General features: G+C 39.9%; 1 protein-coding gene across 11 annotated transcripts in view; it reads left to right on the plus strand.

The window, feature by feature from the left end:
* The window catches only part of MYO1B (myosin IB), a 191965-nt gene that overhangs the window by 155984 nt on the left and 17956 nt on the right, over window positions 1-18025 (plus strand). For 4 of the 11 annotated variants that reach the window (XM_012140860.5, XM_042244006.1, XM_060410143.1 and 1 more), the window contains exons 16-23: window positions 2631-2831; window positions 4179-4405; window positions 6862-7062; window positions 8915-9008; window positions 9726-9875; window positions 13416-13484; window positions 15430-15516; window positions 17663-17749. In XM_012140860.5, the coding sequence (XP_011996250.1) occupies window positions 2631-2831; window positions 4179-4405; window positions 6862-7062; window positions 8915-9008; window positions 9726-9875; window positions 13416-13484; window positions 15430-15516; window positions 17663-17749 (1116 nt within the window). Of the gene's footprint in view, window positions 1-2630; window positions 2832-4178; window positions 4406-6861; window positions 7063-8914; window positions 9009-9725; window positions 9876-13415; window positions 13485-15429; window positions 15517-15781; window positions 15869-17662; window positions 17750-18025 lie in introns of all 11 variants that reach the window. The other 7 variants (XM_012140869.5, XM_042244007.1, XM_060410145.1 and 4 more) reach the window with 2 other exon arrangements.

Consider the following 18025-nt stretch of genomic DNA (forward strand, 5'->3'; position numbering starts at 1 on the left):
TATATCCAAAAAAAACCCCAGAATCAGGATCTCAAAGAAGTATCTTCCTCCCGTATTCACTGCAGCTTTATTCACAATAGCCAAGATTCGGGAAACCACCTAAGGGTCCGTCCACAGATGAATGGGTAAAGAAGATGTGGTGCACATATACAATGGAATATTGTTCAGTCTTGAGAAAGAAGGAAATCCTGCCATTTGTGACAGTAAGGATGGACTTTGAGGGCATTATGTTAAGTGAATGAAGTCAGAGAAAGACAAGTACTGTATGATATCACTTGTACGTAGACTCTAAGTTAAAAACAAAAAACTCAGAAACAGAATAAAATGAATAGTGATTGCCAAGGGCTAACGTTTAGGGGAAATAGGGAGATGTAGGCCAAAGTGTACAGACTTCTAGTTGTAAGATGAATGAGTTCTGGGCTCTGATGTACAGCATGGTGATAGAGTTAACAACGCTGTATTATATATACCTGTGGTTAAGGAAGTAGATCTTAAATGTTCTCACCACAGAAAAAGAAATGGTAATTATATGATGTGAAGGAGGTAACTAGCAATATTGTTGTGGATCAATGAACATGTTGTACACCTTGAACTTTCATAGTATTATGTCAGTTATATCTCATTAAAACTGGAAAAAAGTTTACAAAAACAACAACAAAACCCCATGCAGTTCAAGTTAAAGTAAAGGAAGATAAAGGCACCATCTCGGGAGCTGAATTATGTAGGATCCCAGGGGTGGCTGGTATGGATCACGGCCTTGCTTTAGGATGTGACGGACAGTGTATATGACTTCACAGGTGGCCGAAGGCCATGGGATTTTTCAGGTGACAAATTATGCATGTGAAAGGCTTAAGCTGTGAAAAGTTCCTGCATCATTTTTAGTAACCTTTCCAAATCCAAGATTTTTGTGTTTACATCATATTCTGTAGTTTATTGTGAATGAATTGATTGCGGGAAGGTGTGTAAAAGCTTAGGATCCTGACCTTGATAACAAAGTAATCGGAAGCAGTGCATAAATTTAGCTGTCATCATAGATGAGTGCTGTGTTTCAGCAATAGAATCACAGGCTCTAAATGTCCAATAAGTCGTTTGCTATTCATCTTTAACAAGATGTTTTTGAATATTATATAGTTCGCCAGTATCTTTTCCTTCAGTATTAACAATATTCTTGAAAGCTGCACCTCTGATTATTGAATTAAAAAAAGATTCTGAGCCATTATTATTTTTCAATTAAAAAGTAAACCTTGTTTTGAAAAATTTGGACAGTTTTGGATTGTGAACAGTGCTATTCCGCCTAAGCAATTTAAAACTGTAGCCTAAAATTTAGAAAATCAATCGATTTCCTGAAAAGTTTTTCTGGTAAGTTTTGTGACCGAAGAAATTTGCTGAGGGAATTTTAACTTTCAGAAGTTGTGACTAATACTTTTTTCTTCATAAATATAACATTGCACTTAATTGTTTCCCTTCAGAAGGGAGGGGGGTAAAAAAGGAACAATGGTAATACACCTAATATAGCTAAATTATCTCAGCCCCAAATCCCCTTGCATATGTGATTAAAGAAACTCATGTCCTCGTAGGAGCCTGGATACATAAAGGAAATGTTTCCTTTCAGCAACAGCTAACAATAATGTTTATTCTGGGGATGTTATGAACACATTTGATTCCTGAGAGTCCACACTTCCCACAGATTTTGTGTGTGGAATGTTTAAGTGCTGGTCAGAGGATGTCACGGCCTTGTAAAGAGAAAAGGAGAACCATGAGACTTTGCCCTAGTGGAAGTGGGTGGGGCTGATGGTCAGATTGTTCTCCGTGGAATGGAGATGTGTGGGCCCGTAGGGGCAATCGAAGGAACAACAGCCTTTATTTAGCAAAGTAGAAGTTTCCTGATTTTTTATTGGGTTTAGTTGGGCTGACAGCTCTTGGGATAAATATGATCACAGGGTCTGAATACTCAGCAAGCAAATTCTCAGCTCATGTTTAACATCCATTTCGAAATTTAATATGAAAGGAGAATTTTATTCTAAACAGATGATTCTTAAAATATAGCTTGATTGCATTGATCATTAAAAACAGCATCCCAATCACATCACTTTTTTTCCCAGAGAAAATAAACTATTTTGAACACGTGAGCAATTTGGAAACATCTGAAACCAATTTCCTTCTCAAGCTACGAATTAAATAATGGCCTTAGAAGACAGTGCTCTATGATTTATGACTGCATGTTATACAGATAGTAGTGTCACACTAGTTCCTGACTTTCAGATTTGTTTTTTGGTCTTTGCGGTATAAGTTGCCTTTTTCTAAAGTACATAAGTTTCAGTCATCAGCCTGCTGAGGTGGCTGAGGTGACTCCTACGTCCTGTTCTGTGGGGGAGGCACCATGGACGGGGTAAGTGGGGGGAGCCTCATTAAGACACTCCTGCCCCCTCCTCCAGCACACCTGGGACACCCTGGAAGGGGTTGATTCCTGTGTTTTTCTTTGTTATTTGTTTTGATTCTCCACTTTTTGTTGTAACAAAACAGAATTTTTCTTGTGACTAAGTTGATTGTGTTTAACAGCATAATTAGGAATAATTATGAAAACAATACAGTGAGGAAGGAAGGAAACCTTTTTATTTCCTTTCTCCTAGAACACAAACGGGATCCTGGCCATGCTGGATGAAGAGTGCCTTAGGCCGGGCACGGTCACGGATGAGACCTTCTTGGAAAAGCTGAACCAAGTCTGCGCTACCCACCAGCATTTTGAGAGCAGGATGAGCAAGTGCTCCCGGTTCCTCAATGACACTTCCCTTCCTCACAGCTGCTTCAGGATCCAGCACTATGCTGGCAAGGTGTGGGAGCCCGGGACCCCAGGGAGGTCACAGTTACTCCCTGGAGAGCAGACACCTTGCCTCAGAGATGGCATTCTGACCAGCATCAGCTCTGGAGGATAAATGGAGTTGCTGAGGGGGCATGGAATCCATGAATGTTCCGTGGGCATAGAATCTGGACCATACTGAGAAAAATCTTACTAGTACTGAGATCTGAAGGAAAGCCAGAGGACCTAATCAAAGAGTTCAAGTATATATTAAAAAATAAATTTTATTATTTTCAGGCTCAGAGCTAGCCTATAAAAAAGATCTATTTGACACGTATAAAAAATTTGCCAGTAAAAATGAGCAGTCACTAAAGACATACAGTAAGGTTTTAATTTTTTAAATTTTATTTATTTTTTTGATGTGGACCATTTTATAGTACTGCTTCTGCTTCATGTTCTGGGGTTTTGGCTGCAAGGCATAGCTCCCTAACAGGGGAACTAACCCACACCCCCAGCATCGGAAGGCAGAGTCTTAACCATTAGACTGCTAGGGAAGTCCCTACAGTAATTATAAATAAGCTTGCAGACATCAAAGGGGAAACAAAATCTGATTTTGTATTTTGTACGAAGTTGTTTTGTTGTTGTTTAGTTACTAAGTCATGGTCTGACTCTTTCGTGACCTCATGGATTGTAGCCCACCAGCCTCCTCTGTCCATGGAATTTTCCAGGCAAGAATACTGGAGTGGGTTGCCATTTCTTTCTCCAGGAGATCTTCCTGACCCAGGGCTTGAACTAGAGTCTCCTGCATTGGCAGGCAGATTCTCTACCAGTGAGCCACCAGGGAATCCCAAATATGAAGTATATTGTATCTAAATTACCTTTAATTTCAAAATGTTGGAACTTGTTACTTCACTTTTTTTTTTACTAGCCCATGTTATTAAAAAATACTTTTCTGGTCAATTTCCCTGCCAGTGTAGGATGTCTATAAAAATATCAGTGTTATCTGTGTTTTCCCCTGTCTCCTTTTAAACATACTCGAATTGGCACATGTAAACTAAAAAATATAAGTAAAACCTCAAAAATATGATTGAATACCAAAAAAATCCCTAAAATCCTTTGAAAATGTTATGATAACATTTTTGAAGTTTATTCTTGCAAATCCTGAAGGGTAATAGAATTTATTTTGAACTCCTCTGTGATTTAGACAGATGGAATTTAAACTTGGAGGCTAATTTGGTATTAGAGTGTGACTAACGTGTTGAGGGTTTTTTGATGGAGAAAGAAGAGGCTGCAGTATAGATAGTCTCAGGATATTTTTAACAGCTGTTTGATGTTCTGGTGTGCAGTGTATCAGCTACTGAGTCCCATGTGCTGCTCATAGGTGCTGTACCAAGTGGAAGGATTTGTGGACAAGAACAATGACCTTCTCTATCGGGACCTGTCCCAAGCCATGTGGAAGGCCGGACACGCCCTCATCAAATCTTTGTTTCCCGAAGGAAACCCTGCCAAGATCAACCTGAAAAGGCCTCCTACAGCCGGCTCACAGTTCAAAGCATCCGTAGCCACTCTGATGAAAAATCTACAGACCAAGAATCCAAACTACATTAGGTATTTCTGGCACATAAAATTCTTTGGCCATTCAACTATGAAGGCATTCACTAGGAAGATCATTTTCCTGTGTGCTTAAATCTGAGTGTGGCCCAAGCAGAGGAGTAACTAAAGTACTTACAGTTCGAATCATATGGTGTCTTGGGTGTGCTTGAAAAATACTCTAGTGCCCCCAAAATAAGGAATTCAAGAAGGAAAGAAGTGTGGCAGGCGATGGGAATAGATACTTAAATGGGTTGTTGGCACACAGGAGTTCTCAACTTTGTGTTTTTTTTTTTTTTTTAAAGACAAGAAACAAAATATAAATTTATTTCTGATAAGGTTTTGCATAAACTCTTCTGTTGGATTCATTTTGGATTCTTGTAACATTGACTTGGCCCATTGACAACCTGAGTTGCAGGGCTTGTGTGAGGAAGCATGTGCCTCAAGTAATGATTTCTGAAACAATCGGAACTTTTTCAAAACAAGACAAGAACCCCTTTTAAAAAATCTGGTTTCTTTTTTTGCTTCTAAGTCATCATAGATTTCAACATTCAGTAAAGGCCGATTAGTATTAGAGTTTGCGATGTGTGTATTTGATGAACTAGGTAATAGAGGGTGTGTGTCTAGCAGGTCAGGTTTCATGTGGCACATGCGTGCCCACACATACTTTCTCCTGTTGTCTTTGAAAATTCAGTTATGAGGAAGTGAGCATGAAGAATATTTTCGTTGTTTGGCTTGTTGCCCTAATATTTGTGTTCATAGCAAATGTACATAGCATCCCCTGGTTTGGTTGCAAACAAGTTAGAACATATATTAGGTAAGGATCCTAGTTTCAAAAAACATGAACCAAGAAGCTTTGTGCAATCAGTCTTTTGTTATTCTCATCCGAGTCAACTTTTTTTTAAACCTTAAGATTCTATTAATTGAGGTATAATTTGTATAGAGTGATATGTACAGATCTTAGGTGAATGGCTCCATTGTTTTTTCACCACTGAATACACTTTGGTAACAACTACTCAGATCAAGAAAATTCCTTTCTTCTCCTTTTCTTTCAGTGGTTTTAATTGGTCTCTAAGAATTCTTAATTAATAAACTCCAGTGTTGTGAATATATCATTTTAAGTGTATATATATATCTTTATTTTCAGACTCAGTTTCAGATTCATTTTAAGGTCTATTTTTCCCAGATAGGTATCTTGTTTTGGCACTGTGTATTGAAAAGAAAAACAAACCTCTATTTTTCACTCATTTGCCATGATGCCTTTGTTGAAAATCAGTTGAATATATGTGTAGACATGTAGATCTAAACTCACTAGTTTGTTCCATTGATCTGTTTGTTCTTAAACCAAAAAGTAAGCATTATTTTTATAAATGTAAAAAGGAAAATCATAGAAAACACTAGGGTCAAACTATGTAAGATTTAGTTGTCCATATATTATATATGCATGTGGATTTTATTTGACAGTTATGGTGAGGCAGATATAACTGTAACTGTTTAACAGTATATTAATTAAGATATAGAGATTGCTCCAGCAAGATCCAGAAATAATAGGGGCCTAAACAAGATTAACACTTATTTCTTATGTAACTTCTAAGTGTACGGACTTAAAGGCTAACAGAGCAATGTCTTCTGTGTTGAGGCTCTGCCATTTCCAGGATATCTCCTTTTATGTATATAGTCAGAGATAGCTCTCTACCATGTCAACATGCCAACCAGCAGTTAACAGAAGAGCAAAGGAAGAACCAAGTTCCTTTTAACAATACATCAAAAGTAGCAAACATCATTTCTGCTCTGGCTAGAATTTTGGTCACATGGCCACACTTACGTACAAAGGAAGCTGGGAAATCTCGTCTTTCCTTGGGCAGCAAAGTTCTCTGTTTAAAAGGAGGGAGATAATAGGGATTTAGTGAGACAGCAGTGTTTTTAACTGTTTCATTGAGGTATGTAATATACATATAAACAGTCTAATATATGCAGCTTAACTGTGCAGGCTGTCGAATTTTTACATATTTCTGTGCCCATGTAGCCCCATCCTGACCAAGATATAAAACATTTCCATCAACCCAGAAGATTCCCCTGTGCCCCTTCCCTGTCCATCTTCACGCCTTCCTCTCCCCAGAGGTAAAACACTGCCGAATTCTCACTAGGAATAGTTTCTCTGAACTTAGTATAAATGAAATCATAGACTATGTACTCTTACACATCAGACTTCTTACATTCAACAGAATGTCAGTGATATTTATCCATGTTATTATACATAAGAGGTTATTCTTTTTTATTGCTGAGTCTGCAGTGTATTCATCTTAATGTTTTTATAAAATGATCTAGAATAATTTCAAAGGAAATGATGAGGTTTCCAAGAATAATAAGTAATAAGTCACTGTGAAATAATTATATGTAATACTTTGTAAAACATGGACAGATCAATCTGTAAGAGACAGAGTTTAAAACCTAAAATTTGTGTAATCTTTCAGGTGTATCAAACCGAACGATAAAAAAGCAGCGCACATCTTCAACGAGGGTCTAGTGTGTCATCAGGTCAGGTATCTGGGTCTTTTGGAGAACGTCCGTGTGAGAAGGGCAGGCTATGCCTTCAGGCAGGCCTATGAACCTTGCCTAGAAAGATACAAAATGCTTTGTAAACAAACATGGCCTCACTGGAAAGGACCAGCAAGGTAAGACGTTCATTAATCACATTTAATGATGGAAGTTTTAAAACATACAAATACCATGTTGTTTTCTTCACATGCTGTTCAGGCAAAACAGAATCCTATGAAAAGTTGGATGTAACTTCTGTTTTGGACCATCTTTTGTCAGGATACCATTTGTGCCAATTTTTATTGATTATAGAGCACTTGTCTTCAAGGTTAAAACAGGGCTTATCAAATCTACCTTTGGAATTTGTATGTCAATAGAACTTCTAAAATATGCTGTGGTGAGTTAGCAGGAGGGAAATTTGTGATTGATAAGTGTATTTGTGTAGAATCATAGCAGGGAAGAGTTAGAGGCATCCTGTATCACTGCTCTCAGCTTTTCATTTTTTTTTTGCTGGAGAATTAACCCCAGAGAGAGTGAGAAGGAAATGGGGGTTGCATTCTTTGCCCAAGTCTGTACCAATTAAGAAATAGATATAGGAGCAGTTATATCTTGTTCCCTTGTAACTTCCCTTGTGGCTCAGCTGGTAAAGAATCTACCTGCAGTGTGGAAGATCTGGGTTCAATCCCTGGGTTGGGAAGATCCCCTGGAGAAAGGAAAAGCTAGCTACCCACTCCAGTATTCTGGCCTGGAGAATTCCATGGACTGTATAGCCCATGGGTTCATAAAGAGTTGGACATGACTGAGTAAGCAACTTTCACTTCACTTTATATCTATCTATGCTGTGTTCTGTATCTGAACACAGGAGGGTTCACAGTGTCAGTGTTATTGCAAGTAAAACTGGATTGGAGAATATGGCAGAACTCAGGGCCATGTGGCTTTTCAGCTCATCCGCCCTACATTGCACTCAGCCATCTAGTCCCAGCAGAGCACTGGACCACTGCAGACCCAAGCAGAGAGTTTGTGTGCTGGTGGGGGGCTGCTGCAGGAGAGAATCCAGGCCTTGTCTGTTCAGGGGCCTTTCTTCTGCTCTCACCAGAGTCAGAAGTTACTCTTCTGCAGGCCACAGGAGCTTTCCCAACTGCTATAGCAGGGCCAATGTGCTGTTTGATGGGGATTTTCTTTCACTGCACTGGTTGTGTCTCCCCATTGTCAGTGCACCTGACCTTTCACAGGAGCATCAGTAGAATTACATACTCATCTCTTGCAAGAAATTCCAGGCTTACGGTGTGGTCCCTGATGCATAATTCAATGCCCAAGTAATTAGGGTGTGGGTGCTATGTCATTTCCCACTGCTAATTTCCAGGGTATTATGGTCATTGTCTACTATAATACACAGAACAAGTATTCACTCCCTGCCTGGTATCCAGTCCACAAGTTGTTGGGGCAGAGTTTAGGGCAAAAGCCTGACTTTAAATCCAGGGTCTAGGATGAAGGGGTTAGAGCCTTGCTTCTGTCCTGTAAAGCCTGTGTTCTTTTGCATTCCATTGCCTGGCGCTTAGCACTCTTGGTCCCTGTCTATAATCTGAGTAGTAGGAGAGTCCTTAAAAATGTTTACAGGGATTAACTAAGAGGATTCCAAATAGATGTGAATTTCTTGTATACTCTTTTGGCCCTGGTTGATCCATTGTTATGAGTGTTATTTGAGCACCTCTGCTAATGAAATCAAGAAATTGGCTTGAATAGTATATTTTCTTAGAATATGCAGTTTGAACCCAAAATGCTTTTTTAGTATTTACCCCTGGATTTGGTTAAATTTGTGGAATTCAATCTGGGAATTCTGTGATGAAAGGATGCTTACTGAAAGAACAATTATACTTGGAAATGAAACTTTTTTTTTTTTATATTGCTGAGAACCTAATATCATGGTTTAAGATAAGATAACCTATTTTTGTAACTTAGAAAATGTGTTGCTTTTATTTATCTTTATAGAGCTGGTGTGGAAGTTTTGTTTAATGAATTGGAGATTCCTGTGGAAGAATACTCTTTTGGTAGATCAAAGATATTCATTAGAAACCCAAGAACAGTATGTAATTTTGCATTTGTGTTATAATCATGTAAGCAAGTTCTTAAAGGATGTTTAACTTTATAGTGTTACCCAAGATGCTACCAAGAATGTCACATTTTTGTTTTTCTACAAATGTCCAAGTGGGTGGCTTAATAAGGGGTAGTGGAAGAGCACATGTTTTATAAAACATCTAAATTTTTGAGTTGATAGATGGTGTAATATTTAAAAAATCATAAAGAAACTGATATTACAGTAAAACCTCCCTCATTCATAAAAATTGGAGGCTAATTCAGTCTGTATGTGTAATGTCTGAATTATACAGTAATTTTAGGAAAGACAACTCTACCATTTAGAGGTACATGAAGTCACCCAAATTAAAAAAAAATTTTAAGTTAAGAACAGTTAAAATTCTACTTATTAAAGAAATCCAATTGAGCATTTTTAACTGAAGAGACTAGCATGAAATATAATGAACATAGAAGTTTATTGGAAATATGGTGAAATATGAAAGTATTTAAATCGTTTGAGAGAAACCTCGGCAATCATTTGAAAGCACCTCCCTTCTGTTAACAATTTCATCCTCATTGATAATGTGAAGGCACATCTAGAGCTCAGTCCAGCCCTTATGTGATTTGTCATAAACACTTTGTAAAACATTTGTAAAACACTGTACCCTAAATTGTGTATCTTGCATGAATTCATCCAAATAGTTTTTTCCATCTCTTGTTTTATTAGTTATTCAAATTAGAAGACCTGAGGAAGCAACGGCTTGAGGACCTGGCCACTCTCATTCAGAAGATTTATCGGGGGTGGAAATGTCGTACACATTTCCTGCTGATGAGAAAAAGTCAAATCGTGATTGCTGCCTGGTTCAGGAGATACGCGGTAAGAGCTCATGACGTTTTTGAGGTGTAATCATGGTACTGTTTTGCGAATGTTTGTTCTGTACTTAACTATGAAAGTAACTTTTTACATAATCTTCCCAATGACCTGGTGAAATTGGTCCTCTTCTGGTCCCCTTTTTTAAAGATGGGAAAACTAAGTAACAGCTATTAGATGGCTGAGATGGGGTTTGAGTCCAGGACAAGTCAGAGCTCCAGTTGAGTTCATCCCACTGTTTTCCACTGAAAAATACATGTAGTGGAGGTCTAACATCTTGAATTTGGTTTTCAGATTGGAAGAGATATTGTTATTTAACCATTTGAGTAGGGTAGGGTCAGTTTTCCCAAATAATTGGCTGTCCTGCATTTATTATAGGAGCTCTGAAAATGGTTTTAATTCCAGAAAGCTAGTGCCACATTTTAGTAGAATTCTGTGTTTGGGTAAAGGTTTGGATTTCCTTTAGTCCTCAGATATCAGGCCCTTTGGGAAAAGATTCGGAAATAAAGTATGTTTATTTAATTGATATGGAATTTCTTTGGGGAATTTTCTTTCTCACTCAATTATAGATGTTTCATTGGCGGCATAACTGGTTTGAGGGAAACCTGAAGGTTTGCCTCTAGGCTAGGTTGAACTTGGCATTGTGTCCTCACAAAATGAATTTTAGTGATAAGAGCGCTGCTGCCAAGTGTATTTTCATTCTCTGCTTTTTCACTAGAGAGTGGGTTGGAGAGTGAATTAAAATTGCAATCAAATCTCCTTGAGTGTGTTCTTCTTTTTCAGCTGTAGAGTAGTTTTACTTTGAAGGAGTGTATAATTAGAACGTAACTTATGCTGCCCTATTCTCATGTAATACATTTTAGTGTAAATTTCTGACTTTTAGAAATCAATGTTACTTAAATGAGTAAAGAGAAATTACATTTAAAAGAACATCTTCAAAATTGCTTCCTGGAGTTAAAAGAGTATAACCAACAGTACAAGTGTTAAAGTCTGAGCCTAGCCAGCCACATTAATGATAAATTTATTCACATGTATTTTGCAAAGGCCCAGAGGGCTGTTGACACCAGCCTGGCTGCACATAGTAGTGGTACTTTGCCCTTTGGCAGTTTTATAACACTCTGTTTTCTGTTTGCCTTAGAGTGGGAGGACTAACAAATAACCAGTCCTCAAGGAACCCGTTTTTATTATTTCTTTATTTTGAGATCATTAAGAAAAAAGAACAACAAGTTTTGAAGCATCCTAAATTCATCTGTCTTCAATTCTACAAATAGTCTTGAAACTCCTCCTCTGCCAGACTCTGAGGGGATAACAACGTGAACCAAATAGCCTGGTTGCTGACCTCATACAGTTTATGTCTAGTGAGTGACAATGTGCATTTAAGCAAATAAATAATCAGAACAATGGCAGATTGTAGTAAGTGCTAGGAAGGAAATAGAGAACCGAGATCTAGAATAATGGTGAGACAGATATTACTCTAGATGCGGTGGTCAAGGAAGACCTTCTGGAAGGGGCCGTTTTGTCAGAAGAATGAGAAGAAACAGGAAAGGAACCGATAAAGCTTTGGTATCTCCAGATTTTAAAAAAGTCTTCATATGTATTATTAATTCTTGATGCTGAGAGTTAGAATGAAAACAAATAATAGCCCAAGCTTTAGACGGCTCTAATATTAGTTCTGTTTCAGAATTTTAACTATGGGCAAAACTCAGAAACTTTTGTGGGTTTGTTTCCAGACTGTTCCAATAAAGCTAGTCACACGAATCTTTTGTTCCCCAGTGCATATAAAAGTTATGTGTGTGCTACACTATAATCCATTAGGTGTGTGGTGTCATTATATCTTTAAAAGTACATACCTTAATTTAAAACTATTGTTAAAAAATGCTATCATTTGATAACACAGAGTTGCCACAAACCTTCAATTTGTTAAAAAAAATTTTTCTTAAACTCCAGTATCTATGTAATACCTCTATCAGTTATCTATAATTACCTAAGCCAGTGATTTTCCCTTGACCAAGTAACTCAGATTTTCTGAACGTCCATTTTCAGATACTGATTACCTTAAAACCATATTCTGTGATATTTCATGGCTCCTTAAGGTGAATTTTAAAGAGAGAGTTATTTTCAAGCCATGTAGGAATTTTAAAAGACAACATGGAGGTACTAAATGGATGTGAGAAGCAGTAGTCAGGTATTACAGGTACAGTTTGTTCCCTACAGACATGGAGTGTCCTTCTGTGTGGAATCTTACAGGTTTTCCAGCTCCTCATTTGACTGATGGGGAAACTGAGACTAACAAGGGCAGTGACTTGTCCAAGGTCCCAGAAACAAGGTCCTCTGGCTGGGTCCAGAGGGGCTACTTCAGGGTAGTTCTCAGGCCTGGAATCCTTTCCTCGGCTGGGGGATGAAGGGGGGGGCCTTGGACTGGGAGTCCCATGGCTTCCATTGCCCTTTGTCGGGATCTCTGCCTTTCTCTCTGCCATCATCTTTTGTTCTGCTGCTCATACATTGATAACATCACCCTCCATCTCTTCTGAGCTTCCAGAGCGTAGCCTAGAGCCCTTGGAGCATCTGTCCTTCCTTAGAGAAAGGGAGCTGGGAAGTCTGCCACTTCCAGGATCAGAGTCACAGCCTGGCTTCAGCAATTTGTTTGAAAAACTGTGGAACTTCATCCCAAGGGCCCACGTTGTAGTGAATATTCCCCACTAAACACAGTCAACACTCAGTTTTTCTAGAGTTAGTGTTCTAGCAGCCTCCGCTTTCCAAGACTTCAGCTGGGAATTAAGAAGGGCCTCCAGCCATTGACCTTGTCTCACTGACCCTTGGGAAGACTCTGACTGGGTCTTCCTTAACCTTGCCCATCTCTGGATAATCTCTGCTGCACCTGAACCTGCCTGTTGGGCTCGCATTTCTATGGGCAGACCCTGTTTCTCTTTTCCACTGCTGGCTGGTGTCCCCTCTGAGTCCTTGAGTGCAGGGAGGCAGTCAGGGTAACATCTGCATCTTCACAGTTCTATTCAAGGGCTGGATGTAGAGCAGCAGCTCAATAAATAAAGTTTAGTCAGTTGATAAACGTTTACTTCAATTTGTGAGCTGATTTCCCAGCTTGAGTAAAAGCAGCAAACCTAAAAGAAGCGTGGGATGTCAGAGGTTGACCCAGTCAGTGGCATGGTGAGAAATGGCGCCAAGAAGAGAGCACGCTCGGAAGCAGTGCAGAACTCAGTGTGTGTTCATTCCGTGTGTGTTCATCGGTATCTGTTGTGCATTTGACCGTGTGTTATAACAACATGATGCAGAGAACAGATGTTAATAATGCTGGGTCCTAAGTCATTTAGACATTAGTTAATTGTATTTACCAGCCTTGAAGCAAACTTTGGATTAACTGTAATAAATTTGGATTCTTGGATATTTTGATTTCTATACTTAATTGGTGGCCAGAAGGAATATGGGTGATCAAGAGTTCATGGCACTAAGTGAGCCGACTCTTTCTTGGTATGTGTGTTGTGGATAATATAAATAGAACTGCTGATATCTTCCCCTTTCATCCTATAGCAACAGAAGAGGTATCAACAGATAAAGAGCTCTGCCTTGGTAATTCAGTCTTACATCCGGGGTTGGAAGGTGAGTTTGAAAGAAGTGACCCTTACTTACGTGGTGTTTTCACGTTCTTTACAAAGGATGATGTCTTCATGCTCACTCTGCAGGGGAGGGCTCCTTGTCTCCTGCCCACCTTGTAAACAGTCAGATGGAAAGAACAAATATTATGGGCCAAGCTGGGGCCCTACAGCACCATGTCTTGGCTGCTTCCTGCTTTCAAGATTTGTTCTCTGAGCAGGAAGTCCTTGAAATAATACTGTGCATGATGGCAATCTCCTCTCACCCCCTATTTGCAAGGGAAGCTGTAGTTCATGAGGCTGAGCACATGTGAGTTCTGCCAGACCTCAGCAACCCCAGCCCCGTGCCTTCCATACCCTCCCTGTGACAGTCTTACAGGCTGTCCCGTCGTGATTGAAAGATCCTAAGCTCTGGTTGTCCTAGTGCACCCGCTGCACCTGATTCTAGGTCCTTCCTGCCAAAGCTTGGTTCAGAGTCAGCAAACTGTAGCCCACAAGCCAAATGTAGTCTACTGACTCTTTTCACACGGCCTGAGAGCTAAGAATGGTTTTTATATTTATATATTATTATTAAATTTAAAAAAAGAGAAGAAGACTATTTCATGACATGTGAAACGATAGGAAATACAAGTTGCATAGAAATATACGCATACCTGAAGTGCAAAGTTCATGTAGAGCTTTATTAGTATACTACGTCCTATACACGCTGGGCAACTGGACAACATCAGGACATTACTGTGCTCACTTGTTTGACATCTTGTGTGTGGCTGCTCTAGTGCTACAACAGCAGAGTTGGCAGTTGTGATAGAGAGCATATGATCTGCAAAACCCAAAACATACTATCTGTCCTTCTACAGATAAAGCTTGCTGTTCCCTGCTTGGGTCAAAGGTACTTCAGGGCCTGTTGTTGCCACATTCCTGTTGGGTGATTTTGTGGAGGGAGCTGGATCCAGAGGGACTACTTCAGGGTAGTTCTCAGGCCCAGAGAACTTTCCGGAGGTGGAGCCTTGGACTGGGAGTCCCATGGCTTCCATTGCCCTTTGTCTAGGCCAACCCAGGGACTTAGTATTAATAGTTGTCCACAGCAATGGCCAAATACAAGTCTGAGCATACAGAGTATGTGAGAGTGCTGCCTGCAGGTTTTTCTTCTGATGTACTACTTTTTGAGTCCTGGGGTTCAGGTGTCCAGTCCAGAAACCAGAGGTGGGACACAGGATTCACCTCCAAACCAGCTGTCCTCCTAGCCCCCCACACTAAATCACTTTCCAGCAATGACTGGAAGGAAGCCACTAGTATTGAACCAGTGAGATAATTTTATTTTATAACAAGTTTTTAGCTATCTCTTTTGAGTAAAAAGTACAGCTACACTTTCCATTCCAGACAGTAATAGGAAAAGTGATCAAGTGGCTCTTGATGGATCATGGGAGATAGACCTACCATATACACCCACCATGTTCAGAGAACTCTTCTTTCCATCTGACGCATCCAATTTATATTGCTGTGGTCAGATTTATGGTAAAGAATCTGCCTGCAGTGCAGGAGACCTGGGTTCAGTCCCTGGGTGGGGAAGATCCTCTGGAGAAGGGAATGGTTATCCACTCCAGTTCCCCATGGACAGAGGAGCCTGGAGGGCTACAGTCCATGGGATTGCAATGAGTTGGACACGACTGAGTGACTGACACTTTCACTTTCATCAGAGTGTGGGAGGATGCTGTCTGTCTGAGTGGGGCTACACTGTCATGATGGACAGTGTCTTCATTTACCTCCTCCTCATGGTCCATTTTGGGCTAATGAGCAACTTTCCCTTTTCCTTTCTTTAAGCTCTTAATTTTTCACTTGAGAATAGAAATTATGACTGTATTTTCAGGTATTTTCTATCAAGTCACTATGGATACATGGGGTTTGTTTTTTGGTTGATTTTCACTCTTTCTGGGTCATTCTGTGTGCTTTAGGCCCGGAAAATCCTGCGTGAACTGAAGCATCAGAAGCGCTGTGAGGAAGCCGTCACCACCATTGCAGCATATTGGCACGGCACCCAGGTAGGCCAGAGACCCCCCAGGATGGCAGTGGGTCAAGAGTGACGTGTGGAACAAGGGACCCCCCTCATTCGGGTTTCACTGGCTTAAGCTCCTGAGCACGCGTTTGCCTCTCGCTCTTTCCAACGTTTTGGTGTGGGGTGGTGGCTCACGCTTTTGTTTACTGTTTGATGGTGACGGTGTCTGTCTTCCTCTTTCTCCACTGGGAACCAGCAGTAACCTTCCTTGCCTTAAACTTCTCTGTAAATCCTTTTCAAATGCATCACAGGCGCGAAGGGAACTGAGCCGGCTGAAGGCGGAGGCTAGGAATAGACATGCTATTGCAGTTATTTGGGCTTACTGGCTTGGATCTAAGGTACTTGAAATGCATATCCCATCACTCCCATCCTGGAATCCGCAATAATCAACCCATGTCTCTAGCGTCTCAGGGGATGGAGTCCCACGGTTAACACTGGCGCATGTCCTAGCAGTGAGATTTAATAACCCTGGACATGTTCATGCCAACAGAGGAAGCTAACTCTTAGCACGTATAGGCAAAAAAAAAGACTAATTGCTTACTAATGAGGTACTAGCATAGCTGCTCTTTTTTTAAAACTCTCAAATAATGTGCATGTTTAGTTTGGGAGGAGTTTTTTATTTGTTTGTTTTTACCCCCTTGATGTGTCCTGTCAGTTTTCTAAAGGTGTTTTTAGTACACGGCGGGGGCATGATGGGAATGTTTAATTAAAATTTGGATTTTGATTGGTCCTTGTAACACTGATAATAGAAATGCCTTTAATGCATGCTTGGCAAAAATATTAATCCATGAATGAAATTGGTTTTTAGGCTCACTGTAGCTGCTATTGATTATTATAAGCAAAATACTATATGTGAAAAGAATGATCATCTGTGATTTAGTAGAAAGCTATGTTCATGCAAAACTAGCTGTAATTGCCCTTGAAGAATCCCAGGAATTTCGGCATCAGCTGTTTGTGTTCAGAAACAAAGGCCTCCTGAAATACTCTCACTAATCCCCAGGCAGAGTCGTGGGCTCTGTGAACATTTCACATACCCCAAGGGACGAGCATTTTAGATGTTTTCGTTACTTAGAAAATCAAAGGTCATCTCTGCTAAAAATGTGAATCCCAGTTACAAAATCAAATAGCAACATAGTCCTATGTTTTTAAGTCTACCTTGTCAGCGTTATAAACCCATATTGTGAGAAAAATGAGAAAAGTCAACATTTGCCTGCATAAAGATTATAACTTGCCACAAGCTAACCAAAGTTGTTCGTTTGTGTTTGCCCCTGAACATCTGTGTGGAACTAGCTAGTTCCTTTTATGAGCTGAGGGAACCGAATCAGAGGCAAAGGGTCTCTGGACAGTGGGATTTCTCCACTGAGTGAACTCATTTCCTGGTCTCAGTACTATGATGTCATGAAACATGAGTGCCTGTCTGTTTTCATAAAATAACACGCCTCAGATCAATTTTTTCTTCAGGTTGATTTTTAAACCTATGAGTTGTTTTCACTTTTTATCTTGCTTCTGTATATGTCACTGTTTGGGGCCCTAGCTAATATTGAATTTTGATACATGCTACTTCTAATTTTCCAACTGCAGAGTTTGGATGGTTTTTGTTTTTGTTTTTGTTTTTTTTGGAAGTTCAGAGAAGCAACCTTTATTCCTTCCAGTTTTCTAAATGGTTTTTCACAAGAGTTATCTTTTTGTATGTTCAAGTGAATGGACTCAGAAATTCACTGTGTCTTTAGCCCCATGGACTGTCAGCAAAGAGGAGTCCACAGAAATTATTAGGTGCCACTTACAGTTCTGAGGCTTTGATGAGGGAGGGAGTGAGAGAGTGTGGATGAGGATGTGAGAGGGAAAAAGAACAGGGGAGAGAAAAGGAATGGAATGGAAGGAAGGGGACAGGCGGGGAGTGTTTCCCTCGGGTCACACACGGATTGTCCTCCTTGGAGATAGAGTCTCAGTGCCCTGAAAGTACACCAGCCTGACACCGATGCTTTGGATTTAAATGATTGTGCACCATTTCTCTTTCATTCTGAAATCCTGATACATAAATTGGCTCTCCTGTTTGGTGGGGTGTCTTTTTCTGGTCATTTGTGCTATCTGCATTGGGCTGTCTCTTTTATTTACCATCTAAAACATTCTAGGCTCGAAGGGAATTGAAACGCTTGAAGGAGGAGGCTAGGCGTAAGCATGCAGTTGCTGTCATTTGGGCTTACTGGCTTGGACTGAAGGTACTTCCTCAACCTCTTCTTTCTGTCCACGGTGACTCGATGTAGCCCTTCTAGCACCTACTAACCCTGACCAAATGATCAATTATGCTTGCTGATGGTCTGCACAATCTTTTACAGTGGCATCTTGCCTAATTTGGTTTCTTTTAGAGAGCAAACCTATACACTAAAATTTTCTGATTTTATTGCAGTGTCTTTCTTTAAGTAATAGGTTTAAAGTAATATAGCATATTATTTAAATATAGTAATGTAGCATATTTTATTCTTTGTTATGCAAAT

This window comes from Ovis aries, chromosome 2 (genome assembly GCF_016772045.2).
Source record: "Ovis aries strain OAR_USU_Benz2616 breed Rambouillet chromosome 2, ARS-UI_Ramb_v3.0, whole genome shotgun sequence".
Classification (NCBI taxonomy): Eukaryota; Metazoa; Chordata; class Mammalia; order Artiodactyla; family Bovidae; genus Ovis; species Ovis aries.